The 21350-nt window shown below is 47.6% G+C and overlaps 1 protein-coding gene across 1 annotated transcript in view; it reads left to right on the top strand.

Annotated features, from left to right (window-relative positions):
• KAT6A (lysine acetyltransferase 6A) overlaps positions 1–21350 on the top strand; it is a 1365605-nt gene that overhangs the window by 794368 nt on the left and 549887 nt on the right. The window contains exon 10 of the mRNA XM_085634070.1: positions 14174–14315. Coding sequence (XP_085490196.1) covers positions 14174–14315 — 142 coding nt within the window. The remainder of the gene's footprint in view (positions 1–14173; positions 14316–21350) is intronic.

Below are 21350 nucleotides of genomic sequence, written 5' to 3'. Positions count from 1 at the left end.
CTTACGACTTCCTGATCAGCCTTCTCTTTTCAAATCCCCTGTTGTTTCTCGTTTCCTTAAGGGCATTACTCACATGTTTCCTCCTGTCCCCTTCGTAATGCCTCAGTGGGATTTGAATTTAGTTTTGACCTTTCTGATGTGCGCTCCCTTTGAGCCTCTTCACAATTGTCCCATTCGTCTTTTGACTCTTAAGACTGCTTTCCTGGTAGCTATCACCTCGGCTAGACGGGTGAGTGAGCTCCCGGCGTTATCGTCCAAGCCTCCTTGTCTTTCTGTTCATCCGGACAAGGTTGTCCTCCGGACTCGTCCTTCCTTTCTTCCAAAAGTGGTAACTCCCTTTCACATCAGGCAATCTGTCACCTTGCCCACCTTCTTTCCGCCTCTGCATCCTTCAAAAGAGGAAGAGAGGCTCCACCGTCTGGACCCAAAACGGGCGCTGTCCTTTTATTTGGACCGCACCAAACAGTTCCGGGTGGACGACCAGCTTTTTTTGGATACGTGGGTGCTAAGAAGGGAAGGGCGGGCAGTACACAAGCGGACCATCTCACGGTGGGTCGTATTGTGTATAAAGGCTTCTTACTCCTTCGCTAAAAAGGACCCTCCTGTAGGGCTGAGAGCCCATTCCACCGGGGCCACAGCGGCTACTACTGCCCTGGGACGGGGAGTCCCTTTGCAGGACATCTGTCAGGCAGCAACGTGGGCCTCGCTGCACACGTTTGCCAAGCATTATTGCCTGGACAGCCAAGTCTGGAGAGATGGCTTCTTTGGCCGTTCTGTTCTCCAGGACTTTCTGGTGTGATCTTGGTTCGCAGACTCACCACCGGGGTTGGTATTGCTGGGGTATCTATTCTAAGGTGAGGAATCTAACTAATGTGTTTCTTTCAGATGAACAAGTTACTTACCTTCGGTAACGATGTATCTGTAAGAAACAGTTAGTTAGATTCCTCACCGACCCACCCATCCTCCCCGTTCTGCAAACCGACATCTAGGGTTAAGGCTATCCTTTCTAGGGCCCTAGATTTTTTGGCACCAGTGTCGGTCTCTTGCATGGCTCTGCGTTCCTGGCGCGGAAAGCTATGTACAAGAACTGACGTCAGCGCGCGAGGGCGGCGTCTAAGTACTCCGACGTCATTCCGACGCCCGACGAAGGACGCGGAGCCGCAAACGACGCCTGGCGACGCGCAAGGAGTATTGCTGACGAAAAATCTTTCCGGATCCAGCCTGACGCCTGGGGATATTCTAAGGTGAGGAATCTAACTAACTAATGTTTCTTACAGATACATCGTTACCGAAGGTAAATAACTTGTTCTTCAGGTCCGTTGGGACAGGCACTTTGCACGTTCGGGCTTGCAGATCTTAGTGGTGTGGAATTGTTTCACAAACCCACCTCCAGGGAGGTATTGCTTGGGTATCTATTCTAAGGTAAGGAAGCTGAGGCTAGAAGTCTCCTTTAGATGAACAAGTTAGCTTTGATAAATTTTTCTCATAGAGACTCTGTCTATCCGCAGATTCCTTACCGATCCATCCATCCTCCCCACTCTGCGAACAAATTTCTAGGGACAGGGCTTTCTTTCCCTTTTCAGGGCCCTAGTTTCCCACACCAGTGGTCACTGTTCTTCCTGTCCCTGTGATCCTGGCATGGAAAATCGTGAAAAGAAGCTGACATCAGCGGGCTGGTGTAGCACCTGTATAGATACTGTGCACATCCCTTCCGGCGCCGACGACGCCATGCGGACCCGACGGACACTACCTACCGTTGTCGCAGGGGTACTGTACACTGTAAAAATCCAGGTCCAGTCTGATGCCTGGGGATAATTGTAAGGTACTGAATCTGCTGCTAGATAGAGTCTCTACTAGAACAGGCATTACCGAAGGCAAGCAACTTGTTTATTCAGTCTCTTATCCTGTCTCAAGCACTAGCAAAGCAGTCCTGCAGGTTAGCTTTTTTTCTTACCTGAGAAAAACAACTTGGTTCTCAAAGCTAGATCTCTGTTCATGGAGAGTGATGAAGACGAATTCGATAATTATACATCCTTGCAACAAAAAAATATATTCCTATCGGGACTGTAGCATCATTTCTTACAGGTAATGCCACTGTTAATTTTTTTGATCCTGCACACTCTTTTGCAATATTTGCAGGTGTGTCTCCATCGTAAGCGGGATCACTTAATGGGCAAAGGATAGGAAAATTAGTGTATGTGCTTGGCTGAAGAGCCAATGGGGCGAAGCTACCATCTGTGGGATTATGATTGAATGCTTCTAAGTCAGAATCTCCCTTAAATGGTGTTGCAAAGGATAGGACAATGTTCGTATTTATAGAAAGTCATCAGGTACATTCCATTGGTGATTAAGAGAGTCATGCCTGCCAGGACTGCCATTTTTTCAAACTATTTTGTTGATGGTTACACTGACTGGCCGGGTAGATCCCCTGGAACTGCTAATGTTCATGGTTGAAGAAATAAACTCTTGTAGATGATTGATATTTTGGAGCATCTGGCTACCAGGCTGCCCCTGCAGTGCTTTCTACCAGTCTTTCAAGCGAAGTGGTAACAAATTCAGATAGACCACTCAACCGCCACGTACTATAATGGCAATAAAAATTATATGTTTATTCGTCGGTTAATATAGGTTTTTTAGCAGTGTTATAATAGGTACAAATGGATCAGTGTATGGAGTAAAAGTAGAATTGCTGCTTAAAAAGAGAAGACAGTATGGCAATGCAGATTATTTGGGATAAGACACTCACCTGCATTTTTGTAGAACATCTGCCTCATCTGTTTGCTCACATAGCGCCTTAATAAAGTTTATAAAACTCACTAGCCAAATGTCAAGACTGTTAACACAGCATGTTAGTCCTTCCTTGGCCTTCCTTTATATTGTATGGCTGGACAGCAACAAATACTAAATCATAAAAATAAAAGGCCTTCCAAGCAGACACATGTCTGGGTATCACAGTATGGTAATCGGTCTTCTAAGTTGACCTGTTTGCCTCAAAAGAAAACATTAAATGACCGAACTTAATGGCGAAGCTGGATTCCGTCTAATGCTTTTGCATCTATGCTTCTGATAGATACATCTGCCAGTGGATTCCTCACCTAGTGAATATCCCCTGAGCCAGCATTCCACAGAATTTTTTCCCAGCTCTCCAAGCCGACGTGGACGTCATAATTCCACGGCTCTGCTCGCGACTCCGTATGACGTCACTGGAGCCATAAGAGAACCACGTCGGCGTGATGGCGTCAGTTCCCTTTTTTCCGCGCCGTCGACGCGTAACGGTTTTCCAGCACTCTCCTTGATTGTCGACTTACTTTGTAGTTTCCTTCTGGGTTACTGGTTCTAAAGTACTCATGTCTTCGTCGAGAAAGTCCGCTTTTAAGCCATGTAGGGAATGTGGGGGTCACATGTCCATCACTGACCCCCTTGAAGATTGCTTATGGAGTCTGTCGTCGGATCACGACGTGGAAGACTGTTCCTGTTGTAGGAAAATTAACATTAAGGCTCTAAAAGAAAGAGAAGCGAAGCTGTTCATGGCCAAGGCGAAGAAGGAAGGTAGAGGTCGAAAATGAGATAAGTCGAAGCCGGAGTCGTCGACTTCGCACTCGTCAAAGTCGAGAAGACACAAGAAAAAGAGGAAGCATGACTCTCTGCGCCGGTCGACGAAGAGTAGGGCTTCGAGGTAGCCTTCACCTCGACGTCGCAGTAAGGACTTGGTCTCTCCTTCGCCCTCTCCATCTCCTTGTGTCTCTCTGGAGAAGTCTCCTTCCCCAAAGATAACTCTGGCGCAGTCTCCGGCGCCGATGGATTCTCCAGCTTCCGACGCCGAGCCTGATCAGGTTGCCAAACTCTCTCCTGTGCCTGAAGGTGATTCAGTGAATCCAGTAGAGGATCCGTCGGCTCCGGCTCCAGCTACTCCTCGGTTGGATACAGGTTCGAATCCATACCGCAATTCCCGACCCCCGGTATGGATCCGTCGCATTTTTTTAATGCTATGTACAGAGTTTTCCAAAGAGCAGCCTTCCCATCCGGTGCACCTTCTGGTCCCGTGGGTCCAATGGCATTCAGTTTGGGCGTGCCACAACACTATGCTCAGGCACCATTTATGCCCTTCATTCGGATGGCGCCGTCATGGCAGTTCCCGGCGCCGTCTGGAGAGCCTTCCTCCCGGCCTCGCCTGGTTCGCGTGCCTTCATCTGAGCCTCCCTCGACGCCGACGCCAACTCCAGCTGCGCCGCGTGTGACGCCGCCAACTCCATCGGCGCAGCGGACTCTGCATACGGTGCCGCCGACGCCGTGTGCACGGATCCACTCTTGGAGAGAGGCTCAGAGGCCTATTGAGGAGGAGCAGTATCGTGCAAATGAAGTGGAGGAAGGTGAATTGGGTGATTCAACGGATGAGTTTGAAGGTATTCAGTAGGCAAGTGGATTGGACACCATTCCTGAGTGGGAACTTTCTTCTTCCAGATCTTCTCATCCTCAAGAGTTGCCTCCTTACCATTTAGTGGTAAAGAAGGCCGCGGAGCGTTTGGACTTACAGTTGCCCTCTGCGTAGTATAAGCCGAACTTATTGACTGAGGTTCTCCTTTCGCCTTCCTCTATTGTCGAGCCTCTGTTGCCTTTTAATGAGGCTATCTTAGATCCTATTATGGACGTTTGGCGCAAGCCACTTTCCTCGCCTGCTGTTTCTAGGACTGTGGCGAGAAGATAGAGTAGCTCCAGGAGATCCGAGCTTCCTTTCCTCTCATCCTTCTCCAGTGAGTTTGGTAGTGCAAGCATCCTGCTCCAAACCATCTTCGGGGGCTTTTCCACAAGTGCCAGCTGACGGAGACTCAAAAAATTTGAGAAGTCAGCTAAAAAGGTTTTCTCATCAGCTGGCATGGCACTAAAGTCAACTAATGCCACTTGTTTGTTGGGCCGCTACATTCATGCCTTGATGGACTCTGTAAAACAGTTGGCTCCAAAATTGCCTGATGAAGAGAAGGGTTCTTTTATGGAGGTTATTTCTGACACTCAAGCTGCAGCTAGGCAAGTTATTCAGTCAGGCCTAGATACGGCTGATTCAGTGGGCAGAGCTATGGGTTCTTCCATAGCTACTAGAAGGCAGGCTTGGCTCCGCTCTTCCGGATTTTCATCTGATGTTCAGGCCACTCTGGTTGACTTGCCCTTTGATGGGGAAAAGCTTTTTGGAGAGAAAGCTGATTCTGCCTTGCAGAGGTTCAAAGATAGCAGAGCTACTGCGAAGTCATTAGGTTTGCAGGCACAGTCAAAAGGTTTTGGCTTCAAAAAGTATAGGGGTTTTGGGAGGTCTTCCTTTCGCTCCTTCCGTCAACCTCAACAACAGCAGCAGCAACAAAATCCTCTCTATAGGTCCTATAGAGGAAGACAAAGGGGTCGGCGTGGTTCTGGCCGCAATCCCTCCTTCTCGTCAGCCTCCTCTGCTCCCAATGATGCTACAGGGAAGCAGCGCTAGATCCCCCATCCTGGATCATGTGGGGCCTGTTGGGGGTCAGGTGTCCCACTTTCTGCAAGGTTGGTTATTGGTCACTACGGACCTCTAGGTTTTAAACCTTGTGGAGAATGGATACGCCCTTCCTTTTCGGGAATTTCCTCCCCTTACCCTCCTTGCCAAGGTTTTTGCTCAGAGGACCATCTTCTTCTTCTACAGAAGGAGGTAATTGCATTGCTTCAAAAAAGTGCGTTAGAGGTGGTTCCAGAGCAGGAATGAGCTCAGGGATGCTACTCCCGGTATTTCCTGATTCCCAAAAAGGACGGCAGATTGCGTCCAATTCTGGACGTCGGAGTCTTGAATTTTTACCTGAAGCAGGAGAAATTCAAGATGCTAACCCTTGCACAGGTTCTTCAGGCGTAGCAGCAAGATGACTGGATGGTGTCGATCGACTTGCAGGATGCGTATTTCCACATCCCCATTCTGAAGTCGCTCAGGGAGTATCTCCGTTTTACGGTTGGGTCGCAACACTACCAGTTTGCGGTCCTCCCGTTTGGGCTTACTACTGCACCTCAAGTCTTCACCAAGGTGATGGCGGTGGTGGCTGCTAATCTCAGGAGGTCGGGGATTCCGGTTTTCCCCTACCTGGACGACTGGCTACTGAAAGCAGAGTCACCAGAGATGGTGCAACATCATCTGCAAGTAACATCTCATCTGTTGTTCAACTTGGGTTTTTCAATCAATGTGCCCAAATCTCACCTGGTGCCCTCTCAGCGCAACCTTTTCATAGGGGCGGTACTGGACACTACTGTGTGTCGAGCATTTCCTCCTCCTCAAAGACTTCTCGACATTCAGGAGATGATCCCTTTATTCCACAATGCCGTTCTGAAGGTCCTTCGTCTGCTCGGTCTGTTTGCCCCCTGTATTCTGTTGGTCAACCATGCACGCTGGCACATGGGGGCGCTCCAGTGGTATCTCCGCAGGCAGTGGTATCAGCACAACGGAGATCTCAGGGAGTCTGTCAGGATCTCCAGAGAAGCTGCAGCGGATCTGTCTTGGTGGAGCGTGGAGGGCAATCTGTCTCAAGGAAAGCCCTTTCATCTTCCTCCAGCGGTGGCCACAGTGATAATGGATGCCTCCACCCTAAGTTGAGGTGCTCATCTGGGGGATCTGGAGATCAGGGGCCTTTGGTCTCCAGAGGAAAGATTGTCTCATATCAATCTTCTAGAATTGCGGGCGATACGTTTAGTGCTCAAGGCCTTTCTCCCTTCCCTTCGCGGTCAGTCTGTTAAAGTCCTGACGGACAACACTAACGCGATGTGGTATGTCAACAAGCAGGGAGGAGTAGGGTCGCACCGTCTCTGCAGACAGGCTTTGCGACTCTGGTCCTGGACTCAGGACCATCGGATTTGCTTGATGGTGAATCATCTGGCCGGGGTGCTGAACGTACGTGCGGACAGTCTCAGTCAGTGTTCCGCCGACCACGAATGGAGGCTTCCTCCAGAGGTGGTTCAGCATGTCTTCCGTGTGAGAAGTTAGCCTGATATATGATGTCACTAGTTCTAGTGTACACCTTGTATCAGTCGAAACAACCCTTATGGTGATTGGTTGTAAAGTCAACCTTATAGACCAGCTATCCTAGTGGTAGCATGGACAAGAGCAGTCTTAGGCTAAACTCTGTATGGCATGTGAAGCCAGCTGTTATACCATTACAATCCCTTGAATACCAAATGAAAGGACACTACACCAGATATATATAAAATTAGAATGTATTTATTCTAACATATACCCTCAGCACTCTTTATGAGTTCAGAGGTCTAAGTACAAACAATTTCTTAAGTAGCATACGTTAAGTTACACAGGAAAATACAGTTAGGTCCAGGGGCCACGCAAACCATATACTAAGAAAGCGGTTATAAGTACTACGTCACGAACAGGGAGTAGGCCTAGGGCCTAGGGAATCGCTGGGGCTACACTACTCTACCAATAGTTAGGAAGTGGGAGACCCACGGGAAGCGTGAGCAGAGTGGAAACACACACGCGGGTTACATTAAAGTCAATGGGAATGTAACAGTTAGAAATAGGAAGAATAAGGACACTTCCGAAGTAACTAGGAGGAAGCAACTAAAGACTTAGACACTTGGATAGTCAATATCCACTGGAGCACCGGAGTACTCGCGTTACCTCACCCACAGGAGACGGGTGCATTGGTGTGAAGATGTGTCGGGTGTCGTCGCTGGATCCTATGGATGCCTGAAGAACAGATGCTGGCAGGCGGCCAGGAGGAAGATGTCCGGTGGATCCAAGGATGGATCTTGAAGGAAGAACACCTGCAAGCAGAGGGGACAAAGTCTGGGTCACTAGCCAGTGACCGTGTGGAACCAGGAAGGAACCAGGCGATGTCGTGCAGAACACAGGTGATGTCTTGAAGCTTGTCTCTGCAGCTGCGTGGACCAGGAGGCGTCGAGGACGACCAGAACCAGGGCACGAGCTGTCCCACCAAGGATCTTGCTGCTGGCGGAGTCGACGTCCCGATTGGAGTCAACAAGCCTTGGCAAAGGCAACCCACGCGGAATGGGAAATTCGCTTCAGGTGCAGACCAGGAAGGTCTGAGGTTCTTCTCTTTCACAGGGAAGCAAGGGCCAGTCTGGAGGAGCCAAACCAGCGGTGGAAAGTCAAGGGTTCGTCGTCACTGAGGCTACTAGCCAACGGGCAAGCAACCGGACAGATGCGTCGAGCAGGAAAATGCAGAAGGGCCCCACGCAGAACTCGTGGAGTGTGGAGGGCTGATCTTCGGTGCAGATGGTGCTCGGGGTTGGGGCTTCTCAATCCCCAGAGCACAACTTCGAGGATGCCTCCGAAGCTGCGCTGGAAGCTACTTGCCAATTTTTCCAGGTAGCCGGTCCCACGTCTCTCGTCGCCTCCACGGATCTCAGCTTGGCTGTGGATGTGGATCAGAGTCAGAGAAGTCTGGAGGTCAAGGCGCTGGTCGGGCTCTGCAGTCGGTTCCTCGTAGAACTTTGGGCAAAGCAAACGGCAGGTCGCTTGTTGGTACCTGTTTGCACAGGGTGGCCACTCCTTGGCCACAAGGGAGATTCTTCAGTCTTCTTGTCGTCGAATGTCGAAGGTCCAGAGTTTCGTGTCTAGTTTCAGTTCAGGATAATCCAAAGTCCTAGGGACTCAGCTCCCACTCGTATACTAATCTGGGGGGCTGGGTTACTTGCTAGGTCCCTCCTATGGGTGGGACCAGGGAGGGGGGTGGTTACACACTCTTCCCTTTGTCCAGTTTCGCGCCAGGACTGGGGCTGGAGTGCCCCAGCACCGGTTTGAACCGGACTATGCATGGGACACCTTGTGTGCCCCAGGCAGTGTCTCGTTTCTTTCATCCCTCCCTGCCCCAATACACTAAGCCCTGTCTAGGGTGGTGCTAGCACCTCCCAAGGCAGGAAACCTATTGTCCAAGCCTCCCTCGCTGGAAGGACTCCCAGCAGCAGGAGGTCAGACTTGTGTCCGTGGCAGCAACATCCATTTTGTGATGCTGGGGCTCTGGTTAACTTTAACCGGGTAGTAGGACTTTAACATGTCTTCCACCTCTAGAAGGGGGAATACTATCCTCATCGCCAGAAATGGTGTGGGGGTAGTATTCCAAAGTGTTAGACACCTTACACGACATGTTTTGATAAAGCCAAACCATAGTTACCATAACCGCGAGGATTATAAGGCACTTTAAGAGTATATGGTAGGCGATATCATAGAACAGCTATAAGGACATGGTTCCGAAAGCTGCAGACAGGCTCAGCTCATGCTAGAGCACCGTCTCACATGTTACCAAGCACTCTGCCTCCAGGATTGTTAAGGCCTGCTATAGGAGTGGCTGATAGGTACACATGTGTCTATATATAAGGTAGGTATAGGAATACTATACCTAAGCAAGGGGTGATTACACAACCTTGCCCCAGCTGAGTGATCAGCCAGTTGTGTCATGATGGGAGGCCAGCCAGGGGTGGCATAATACATGCTGCAGCCCCTGGTAGGCCTAGGGTACACCCATGCCCTGGGTACCTAAGGTACACTGTACAGGGCCCTATAAGGTGATCCTTACCAATTGGGTTATGTACCTAAAGTACATAGTATGAATTTAGAGAGAGGACAGCTGGGCTGTGGGTCTGATTAGCAGGCCCACAGCCACATACATCTAAGTCGAAAACCAGTGAAGCAAAAGCAAAAAGTGGGGGTGACCATAGGAAGCAGACCCTACTCTCCTACATTCCGGACGTGGGGGACTCCTCAGGTGGACCTGTTTGCCACTCAAGAGAACACGCATTGCCCGTCATTCTGCAGTCTCCAGTTTCCAATGCAGGGGGCGTTGACGGACGCGTTTCATTTGAGTTGGAGCTCTCAACTCCTTTACGCGTTTCCTGCCATACCCTTGATTCCTCGGGTTCTGAGGAAGATTCGCCAAGACCGGGCCCAAGTTATATTGATGGCCCCGGGTTGGCCAAGAAGAGTGTGGTACACAGATCTACTTCACCTTTCGTCGCACCCTCCGCTCCGTCTCCCTCTCAGGGCAGACATCCTCTCGCAGTCGCAGGGGCAGGTTCTTCACCCCCACCTCCAGAGTCTGCACCTTCATGCCTGGAGATTGAACAGGGCAACCTGAGTTCCTTCTCTCTCCCGCCGGATGTAGTGGATGTTATATTATCATCCAGGCGACACTCCACTAAGTTGATTTATTCCTATAGATGTTCTAAGTTTGTAAAATGGTGTGGAGAGAGATCCATTGACCATTTGAAAGCCCATCTTTCTAATGTGCTTCAGTTTGCTCTTTCCTTGGCTCAGCAGGGTTGTGCTGTGGCCACGGTTAAGGGCTATTTGTCAGCCTTATTGGCTTTTCTGTGTCTTCCACATCAGCCGTCGTTATTTAAATCTCCTATTGTTTTAAGATTTATCAAAGGCCTTATTAATAGGTTTCCACCTACTCCCTTTGTAATGCCGCGGTGGGACCTTAATCTTGTTTTAACCTTTCTGATGGGGTACCCTTTTGAACCCCTTCATAGCTGTCCTTTGAGGCTGTTGTCTTTTAAATCAGTCTTTCTTGTAGCCATAACCTCGGCAAGGAGGGTGAGTGAGCTTCAAGCTCTCAGTTCAAAACCCCCGTTTTTAACCTTACGTGCTGAAAGGATGGTCTTTAGGACCATGGCTGCTTTCCTACCTAAGGTAGTTACTCCCTTTCATCTGGGGCAATCTATTACTCTCCCTGTATTTTATCCTCCCCCCTCACCCTTCCAGGGAGGAAGAGAGACTTCACCGCTTGGACCCTAAAAGAGCAATGAGCTTTTATTTGGACAGAACAAAAGATTTTCGTTTGGAAGATCAGCTCTTCGTGGGCTATATTGGACACTCAAAAGGCAAAGCTGTGCACAAGCGCACTCTGTCCAGGTGGATCATCCTAACCATCAAGATCTGCTATGCCCTTGCTGGTAAGGTTCCTCCTGAGGGTGTTAGAGCTCATTCTACTAGAGCTAAGTCTTCCACCTCTGTGTTCCTGTTGCAGACATTTATAATGCCGCGACTTGGGCCTCCCTCCATACTTTCGCAAAGCATTATTGCTTAGACTCTGAAATGAGGAGGGAGGGCCATTTTGTGCACTCTGTCTTGCAGGACTTTTTGGGACAGGAAGGTGGACACCCTCCTCCGGGAGTGGGACTGCTGTGGGAATCTATTCACAAGGTGAGGAATCCACTGGCAGATGTATCCATCAGAAGAACAAGTTACTTACCTTCGGTAACGCTTTTTCTGGTGGATACAGTATCTGCCTGTAGATTCCTCACTGACCCACCCGCCTCCCCGTTGTCCACCTTTGTATACCTAAAAAAGATCCCTTTTTTAGCTGGTTGTTTATTCATTGTATGTTTCTATCTAGTGCATTTATAGGTAATGCTGATGTTTTTAGCTTTCCTTTTTGACTTTGTGCCGTATATATTGGTTCAAATGTTGTGTACTATGTATACTTGAGTCTGTGTCAGTCCACCTGTTCGCCTCAGAGGCACGGAAAAAATGGGTGGAACTGACGTCATCACGCCGACGTGGTTCTCTTATGGCTCCGGTTACATCATACCGAGTGGCGAGCGGAGCCGTGGAATTATGACGTTCACGTCGGCGTGGAGAGCTGGGAAATAATTCAGTGGAATGCTGGCGCAGGGGATATTCACAAGGTGAGGAATCCACAGGCAGATACTGTATCCACCAGAAAAAGCGTTACCGAAGGTAAGTAACTTGTTCATCTGGAAACAGAACAGCCTAGTCACTAATCGAGGCGCAGGTCCCTGATTCAATAAAAGCTCAACAGTATACATTTTACAGCAGGAGTCCTGACATCATCCAGTACTGGATATGTGGCTGTGTTTGGAGAATCCCAAGAAAACATGAGACATTCCACCAAATGTTATTTTCTTGGATGGAAGAGATTTTATATTGTATGCTTGGCCCTAGGCTTTAACTTTCGCTTGGCAGATGAGGCGAATAATCCTTTTGCTTATGGCAGACTTGCAGTAGTCTTGTTCGAGTTTCTAATCCCCTACAGCCACTGCCAATCAAAGAGCCTCCCCAACAGTTACACTTTTTTTCTATACATTGTAATCATGTTGGTGTAAAGTGTTTTCAACTGGTTATTAAAAAAAAGCTGGAATATAGTAGCTTGATGCTGTCTTAGCCATATGAATGGGATCACCTTTTCTGCTGATGCATCAAGCTTTTTATCAAATTGGATGTGATTTTTTTTTTCTTGTGAGTTCTACATTAGGCTGTAGAGTATGCCACACTGTGGCTCTCTTTATGTTGATGAGCCCTTTATGATAGTCTTCTAGACCAAGCTTGGTAATGTATTTCTGTCCAGTGAAATTTCTGAACTTCTTTATAAGCAGTCAGAATATTTTCTAATTTTCTGTGTAAGCTGGACATCAGAACAATATTAAGATATTTTTTAAATGAAACCAAATAGCATAGCCTCTTAGTAATGTGTGCATTGTAGTTTTCACTCATGAAAGTCCTTCTGCAGCTAGATTGTTTTGCTTTTAGGTTGTTTTTATAAAACGTGGTCCCAAAGTACCCTTAGAAAGTGCTTCCTCTCTTGTGATTTAGGAGTACTGTTAAAAGTACTGCAGCTTATAATTCTAATCAGGGCCCATGAAGATTAAACTGTGATCAGCCGCTCCACTACAAAGGAGCTTGCTGTTGTTGGGTTGGTTGTTATAATCTTTCTAATGTGCATGCCTCTTGAGCTGAGCTTTGTGGGTTTCACTTCAGTTGTGCTCAAATTTTATAGTGGCACACCCCACTTTTGCTTTTCTCAGTTTCTAAAGTTATTTTTTTACACAGTTAACTTACGCAAAAAGAACTATTGATGGACAGAATGCAGAACAATGTCATACATTCACCCCAGTACAGAGATCTGGGCCTAAATCCATCGTTGTTTTGCTCACCATGCCATTCCAGTTTGAACCCTTCCATATGCAAATCAGTCTTGACCCTGTGCTCAATGGGAACATTCCAGCCTGAACTGCCAGGCCAGGTCCTCCCTGGACTGGAAACAAGCATCCTAGGATCAGTTTCGGGGTTTCACCCCTCTTCAGCCAGGATAGCTTGATTTCAGTGGCATGGGTAAAGACTGATTTGCATATGGCTGTTTCCAAACTGGAATGGCATGGTGAGCAAAAAAACTATGGATTTAGGCCCAGATCTCTGTACTGGGGTGAATGTATGACATTGTTCTGCATTATGTCCATCAGCAGTTCTTTTTGCAATTGTCACCCCGAGTGGGACGGGTATGCTCAAACGTGGGTCCCATGCTCTCCATGCCACTGGAATCAAGCTATCCTGGCTGAAGGTAGTGAAACCCGAAACCGGTCCTAGGATGCTTGTTTCCAGTCCAGGGAGGACCTGGCCTGGCAGTTCGGGCTGGACTGTTCCCATAGGGCACAAGGTCAAGACTGATTTGCATATGGCTGGGTCCAAACTGGAATGGCATGGTGAGCACAAAAACGATGGATTTAGGCCCAGATCTCTGTACTGGGGTGAATGTATGACATTGTTCTGCATCCTGTCCATCAACAGTTCGTTTTGCAATTGTCACCCCGAGTGGGACGGGTATGCTCAGACGTGAGTCCCGTACTCTCCATGCCACTGGAATCAAGCTATACTGGCTGAAGACGGATGAAACCCCGAAACCGGTCCTAGGATGCTTGTTTCCAGTCCAGGGAGGACCTGGCCTGGCAGTTCTGGCTGGACTGTTCCCATAGGGCACAGGGTCAAGACTGATTTGCATATGGCTGGGTTCAAACTGGAATGTCATGGTGAGCAAAAAAACTATGGATTTAGGCCCAGATTTCTGTACTGGGGTGAATGTATGACATTGTTCTGCATTCTGTCCATCAACAGTTTTTTTTGCACAGTTAACTTACATCCATTTTATCTCTGCTTCCATTAATATTTTTCATTTGCCGTTCAAGTGTGAATTTCACGTCTCTGTTGCCAAAATCTTCTCTCATCTTTTAAGTGTCTCCTGTTCTCTACCTCATAATCTTTCTTGCATTCCCCTTCTTTTCACTACTTAACTCTTTTCTTTGCCTCCATGTTTCTCTTTGTCTGTATTTCTATGCATTTCCTTTCTTCCACTTTAACTTGTGATTTTCATTTAATGTTTCTGTAACTTGTATATTTGTTATTTTTTAGGTTACCCAAATTGTATCTTTGTGAATTTTGTCTGAAGTACATGAAGAGCCGAACTATTCTACAACAGCACATGAAGAAGTGTGGTTGGTTCCATCCTCCAGCCAATGAAATTTATAGGAAGGACAATGCCTCCGTTTTTGAGGTAGGTTCTGAGAAAAGAGTGCTACTGCGGGCCTCTGCCAATAAGCAAGCAGAAGATCTACAAAATACTTGTTTGATGTACTGAAAATACATAGACTCCATCAGTGTTATAGCCATCAATGTAATGGCCAGTTTTATGCCAAAAATGTAAAAGCTAAATAATTGACACACAGCTCAGTTTTCAGTTTAGTATCCATCCTCATCCTTGTACCTGCTGTTCAGTATCCAACCACACCTTACTAGCCTTTACTCTATGTCGAAACGTACACTTGTATGTACACCAGCTCAATATCCAACATCACCTGAGTAACGTTTGCTCAGTGTTTTTCAGCATGGCGGGAAGGATTTATTTCATGTTTTTTTTTTTAGCTCAACTCTACCAAAATCAATAAGTGGTGTGCTTTACAAGAAGAGAAGAATTGGAGACGTGGATCTTCTTTCAATTAAATCAGGTCTATAGGCCGCTCAGACCCCAATACAAAACAGCAACATCAGCAATCCTAGATGGAGAGAGAAGGTGAAAGGAGACATAAGTATCTAGTCAAGTGAGGAAAGGAGAGGTGAAGAGAGACTGAATTATTTAAGAATAGGAGGTGAGATCATTATAGAGTTGTTGACGTTAAGAAGTGGCAGAGTTAGAGGAGATGTAAGGGCAGGCAAAAATAGATAATATTATAGGGTTGGTTGAGGGAAGATTTTAAAGTTTATCAGTTAATTGTGTGGTTGCTGAAAAAAATAATTGCAATAAAATTACTAAATATTTAGGATACAAAATACATGTTCAATAAATGCCAAATAAAAGTAACTGTTATATTGCAAGTTTGAGAAATTAAAATTTTTGTAGTCCCACCAGTTCTGTCTATGCCTTCAAGGGTGAGCTCTTTTGAACTGCACTTTGTCTAAGGTTTAAGTGAAGATGGATTGTTCCACTGATGTGGTGCCCCAGCAGTCTGACTGTTCCCATGCTTGGTCCTGGATAGGGATGTAAACTGTATGTAGAGTAAAGCAAAGTGCAGGTGCCAAAAAGTGCAGAACAGTGCTGCGGGTGTAGTCTGCTTGAGCACGAGCTTAAGGTGGGGTAGTTCTGCAAGAGGGCTACTTTTACGTTAACAGGCCTGTAAGGTGTGCTGTGGGGCATCCTTTCTCCACCTTCTGCAGCAATTTTACTGGAAGACAGTTCAACAGAGGATACCCTGGGTTGAAGCAGGCCAGCACGGCCTGCCATCTCTGGCATACTTCTCTTTGGTTGAAGAGAGTTTTCAAGAACTGTCTCCTTTCGCCCTCCATTGCTTTACAGGAACATCCTTCCCATCCCCACATAGGTGACAGATGTCCGTATTCCGTTCTCGTAACCAGGGGGGCAGGTGAACCTTTGTGGGTAACAATCTTAGTCGATATTTTAAATAACTACCCCCTAACTACAGCTGGGTATCCCATGGTGAAGTATTGTTGTGGTGCAAGATTTTTATAGCTTAATGTAATCCATCTGTGCGATCTTTTTGATTGTGCGTCCTTGTCCTCAATGACAGAGCGAATTTGTATGGCTTTCCAGGCCATCTTCTTGAATACCTGATGGGGTGTCCCGGAGTTGTATGAGCTCTGTGCTTTAAAAGTGATTCCTGCAGATAGGCCCTTGCCGGTGACAGATCCGTTCCAGCAGCTCCTTCCATAGCAGATGATTCAATGTATTTGGCTCTGCTTTCCTGATCTTGTTCCAACATAGTAAGTATGCTCCTGGCCAGCATCTGTTTCAGCAAGCCAAATTCCAGGTGGATCTGCGCCACCTAAGTGATTCGTGGGAGTGAGAAGATGGTCCTATGGGTACTCACAATTACTTTGTCCAGGGTTCTGGCGGCTCGGCTTCTAAGCAGCTCACTCTGGTGCAAAATTGTCAGAATGAGTTTTGCTTGTGCTGCTTTAAGAAGGGGTATCCGAGACCCCCGGGCAGTTTTTTAGGTCTCGGCTGCGAAGGCTGCGCTTGCGCAGTCTAGCTCCGAGATTTAATGACTTGGAGAAGAGGGGCTTGAACCCGCCCCTCTTCTCCCCTGTTCTCCATTGGCTGGCCTCTTGAATGCTGGCCAGCCATTGGAGAAGAGGTCAGTCATTCCGATTAGGCCCCGTCCTTTTCGGATCGGGGGGCGTGTTTTTTGCAAGAAGTCTCATTCTCTCCTCCAGCCAATGGCTGGAGGAGAGAAAAGACAAACACTCCCCCGAATCCGAAAATGCCGCTGCCTTTCTCCGAGGCATTTCTGCTCTGCCTCGGAGAAAGGCGGTGGTGTCTTCCGGTGCTCTCTTTACTTGTTGTTCTGCTCGTTGCTTTTGCCTGTTGTGTTCTGTTGTTTGCCCTTTACCGCTGGCGTGGTGGCCCCTGTGTTCATTGTATCCGTTCGGACCCGGCGCGCCTTGCCCCTTTTCATGTCACTGTTACCCCAGTGCCACCTTTCATCTACACTTGGGGGTGACTGTTTCCACTGTGTTTGTTCAAGGTTTCTAGTCTCGTGTGCACCCGCTGCAATACACAATTGTCATTTCTTGCCACCGGTGTCTTTCTCGCTCTGCCGCTCGGGTCCCCTCACATGATTTACTTACGAGCAGCCACCATCGCCCCCACAGCTCTCTCTCTGACACAAACATTTGATGAGAATTGCCCCGGTGCTTGTTCCCTGGCGCCATCGGCTAGGCTCAGTGACTGCCACGCAGCACATGAGATTCCCATGGCATGACGAGTGCCCCACAGGGTGAGCTGGCAGGGAAGGGAAGCCGGACCGGTGCACTCTGATCGATAATCACCATCTAACAGGGACCGGTGCACTCTGATCGATAATCACCATCTAACAGGTCATGTACCGGCTAGAGCGACGTACCGTGGCGCCCGTTCAGAACTGGAACTCCTGTGTCAGCAGCACTAGCATGGAAGAGTGCGCCCAAGGCAAGCTAGGTTCCGGATCTCCGACAGTGGAATGGTCCTCTCTCTCTCTAATCAACTGCTCGCCAAATTACAACAGCCAGTCCGCCAACACGTTCGTCCAAATCCAAACACCGCCTCGACTCCGTCCCTAAAGAAAGTGTGCAACAAGGCCCGGAGAGATGTTCGGAGGGAACCTGGGGTCACAGAGCTAATCGTCGTATGCAAATCGGTACCAATAAGATACAGACAGGCAATCTATGCAGATAAACAAAAACAACTCCAACATTTGTGGTGCATTCTTTTATGAACAAGAAAGTAGCCCAACTTAAAACAATTGTGGTCTCCGATGAACAAATAAATGAATGGAAGCCTACTTTTTAATTAGTGTTTATTAGTATTGTACATTGTAAAGGTTTTAATTAACCAGTGTATACATCAGAAAACAAGCATTTACAATGCAATGGTCTCGGCATTGGTTAAGTTAGAGCTATTGGCATTGCTCATGACATTATTTTTGTTTATGTTTTTGTTTTTAAAACACGTAAATAAACGGCATTGTTATTTACAATGTCAATAGCTTAATCAGTGTGTGTGTAGGTGGCTCTGTGTGTGGGTGCAAATGCAATAGGTCTCGCTTTTGAGGGTGATTAAGCTATTGACATTGTAAATAACAATGGCGTTTCTTTAAATGTTTTAAAAACAAAAACATAAACAAAAATAATGTCATGAGCAATGCCAATAGCTCTAACTTTACCAATGCCGAGACCATTGCATTGTAAATGCTTGTTCTTCAGAGTTTTAAGGGTTACTGCCAGCACCAACCCTTTCCTTTGTATTGCCTCCTTCTGGGCTGCAAAGCAACCTTCCTTATCGAGGATGATCCCTAGATATTTGTATTCCTCCCTGCTATCAATCTGGGGGAGGTTCTCCCCCAGAGCCATGATTGTGTTCGTGATTTCCCAATATTATATGCCATGGTTTTTGTTTTTCCCAGATTTATGGACAGGCCTTTTGCCAGGGAGTAAGCTTTCGTGATGTTTAGCAGCTGCTGCAGCCCCACCTGAGTGCGACTGACCAGAACCACGTCGTCCACATAAATTAAACTAGATATCGATGTGTCCCCTAATTGTGGGGCATGGGAATTACATGTTTGCAATTGCTCCGTCAGGTCTGCCTTAAAGAGATTGGAGAGCACCCCTGCTTTAGAGCATGTGTAGTTCGGATTTTCCTCTAGAGATGCGTTTCGGTGCCTAGCCTAACCCACACCTATGTGTCCTTGTGGAGCATGATTAGCATGTTCAGCAGGCCTTGAGGAATTTATCAACTTGCTAGCTTACTCCACAACCTTTCCCGATCAACATTATCAAAGGCCACTCTGAAGTCGATTAAACAGAGAAATAGTGGTGAGTTATTTGCATGGTGCATTTTGTGATGCTCATGCCAGGGGTTTTGATCTCCAAGGCAGTTGCTGAAGATATGCTTGCTATTGAGAAGTAAGTTGCTAGGCCACCAGAGAAATGGCCATATTTCGCCTGTTCCGCAGCTAGAGTGGGGAAGTTGGTATACCACTGAATATGGGCTGGTTCAGTACGCCAGGTCTCTTGCAAGAGGATGACATCAAATGACCTCACATAGTCGTGTAGGTCTGGTTCAGTTAACATTGTGGTAAGGCCATTTATGTTCCAGGAGCACATTCGAAGTAGCCCAGCATTGGTTTTGCCTTGTGACTCCTGGGCCAGACGCAGTCACCTCGTCACAGGGGAGAAGTGCATTATTCTCATGATGCGCATTGTGATGTCTTTCTTTCGGTTGCTCAATTTTGATTGCCGATTACTAGAGCCTCTCTGGGTGAAGAGCCCTATGCGCCCTTGAGCACAGAAGTGGTCTTCTGTTGCGCCCGGATTGGCCCTCTTCCGAAACCAGGAGGGAGGATAGGTGGCTGATGACATGGGACGATCTTTATACCCCACCTTTTGAAGGTAGGCCCCTCCATGATGGTTCTCTCTGCCACATTGGTTGTGGTCCATGTAGTATTAGTTACGTCCCTGTCAGGAATTCCGTCAGAACGTTCAAACTGAATATATGCAAGTTCATTTGCATTCAGTTCACGTAGTGTTGGAATTTCTGATAGAGGTCGGAGAATGTTGCCCGTGTTTTAGGTGTCGTGGTGCCCTCTGAAGACATATTCCGGCATGAAGTTTAGCACTATGGTGCTGTGTTGGTGATCCCCAGCAATTTCTGGGCTGTGTTCTTCTTCCCAAATTGCTCAATGCGATTTCTTGTGGGTTAGTGCCAGGCGCAATGACTTCAGAGACACTTCTGAGCGAGTTGCTTTGGTTGATGCAGATGTTGGACAGGGGTTCGTGACCAGTGATTGTTGGAAAGGTCGGCTTAGCGCACGTGTGCTGTAGGCAGTCGAGCCTTGTTGTGGCAATGCTTGAAAGAACGTCTCAATAGTGGAACTCCTTGAGCTTGTTTTTTTTTTTTTGATTGGGAGTCTGTAGGAGAACCGGGGATGGGTGGAGCAAGGGAGACTGCCAGTGACCCTGTTGGTAGCTCCCCTTCTGTGCTTTGTTTGTAAAGTTTTGCTGATGGTTGGCCGGGCAAAGTGCCCGTCGTGCTTCCTGCAGGAAGACTGCTGCTAGTAGCAGCAGACGGTTTACGCCCCCCATCGGTTTGTTGGGGTGAAAGCCTGCCCTTCCTTATCCTCTTCTTCCATGGGGGGCTTGATGTTTTGTTCCATTTGGTCTTGCAGTTGACTGTAAGAGGGGGTACAATCTCGCTTGGTCAGCAAGTTTTTTATTCTGACCCTTACACCTTGTCTGTATTTGGCGTTGTTTCTTACGTTCCCCTCCCCGCTGGAGCCAGGCTGAGGTACTGCTGTGTCTTCCAATAGATCCAACGTTGTAACTTCGGGAGTTTTGCTCGTGACACCCCTGACTTTGTTTAGTCTTTCGCTGTCTAACACCTTTGCGTTCTCCGAGATCACTGACGGAAGTTGGGCTGGGTTTATGCTCCTACTGGGCCTTCTGCCGATTGGCTGAGGGCCTCTGCAATCACTGTAGGTGGATAAGTTGTGGCCCGGAGATTACACCCCTGTGGGTTGGACCCCCTGTGCCAGTAGGCATTGTTTAAACCCAGTTATAAAGTCGTCTAGCATCGAGGGCAGAGTTAACATCTTATTGGTACAGAGACAGTTTGTGGTTGTAGTGTCGGACTGAACCTGTTTGATCAGGAAGTTATGTTCCCCACATTTCTAGTTGATCCTAGCCACAAAGACAGCCATAGTATTGAGAGGTGGTAGCTTAGAGTCCTGTAAGTAGGTTGCCAATATTTCCCCAGAATCTGAAGATTTTAAGTAGGAGAGAGCTTCACTATTCTTTTCTTCTACGTTTTATGTGCCTTTTTGGGATCCTATGGGATAGCGCCCCTGAATTACCTGGTGGAGATTTGTGGTGCTGTGTGCAGTGTGTGTTGCTTGTGCTAATGGAGCTGGTAGGGCTCTACTCTGGGGCCACGTTTGACCAGAAATGTTATTATGGTGCATTGTGTGCTCGCATACTGGAGGTATTACTGTTGCCTTTTTTCTTGGTGTTTTTGAGGGCTTCAGTTTCCCTCGTCAGTTTTGAGTGAGCTTGATATAGGAGCGTAGCTGTTGATTTAGGGAGCTTAGCTCAGATGCAGGGGTCCCCAGTAGGGAAAGAAGATGCGATCTAATGTCAGTGTTGTTTGCGGCAGCCGGTGGAGATGAGGGTAGTAAGGGAGTTTGCAGCCCCATGAGCTTTTTGTTTCTCAAGAAAAGCACTGAGCCGGCATCCTTTAAAAAAAGCTGAATTTTGTGTTGATTTTCAGCTGTTTCATGCAGTCCATCGGTTTGTTTGCAGGTGGTGAGCTGTTCCTTAGCTCCCCCTGTTTTGCCATATCGTCTTCCTTTTTGTCAAAGAGGTTAATTAGAGGATCTTCCTCTGATCGTGGCTTAAGTTTTTGTTTTGATCTCATGCGTTTCATTGCCTGGGTGGGAGAACAGTTATCTCAGCCGCGTTTCCTTATTGTCATGGTTGGGAGGGCCTCTCCCCTAAATTACCTCATTGGTGGAGCTAGCACCTAGTGGCTGAACCAGTTGGGCAG

This window comes from Triturus cristatus, chromosome 11 (genome assembly GCF_964204655.1).
Source record: "Triturus cristatus chromosome 11, aTriCri1.1, whole genome shotgun sequence".
Classification (NCBI taxonomy): Eukaryota; Metazoa; Chordata; class Amphibia; order Caudata; family Salamandridae; genus Triturus; species Triturus cristatus.
The sequence above is the reverse complement of the archived record's forward strand: the minus strand, read 5'-3'. Positions and strand labels throughout refer to the sequence as shown.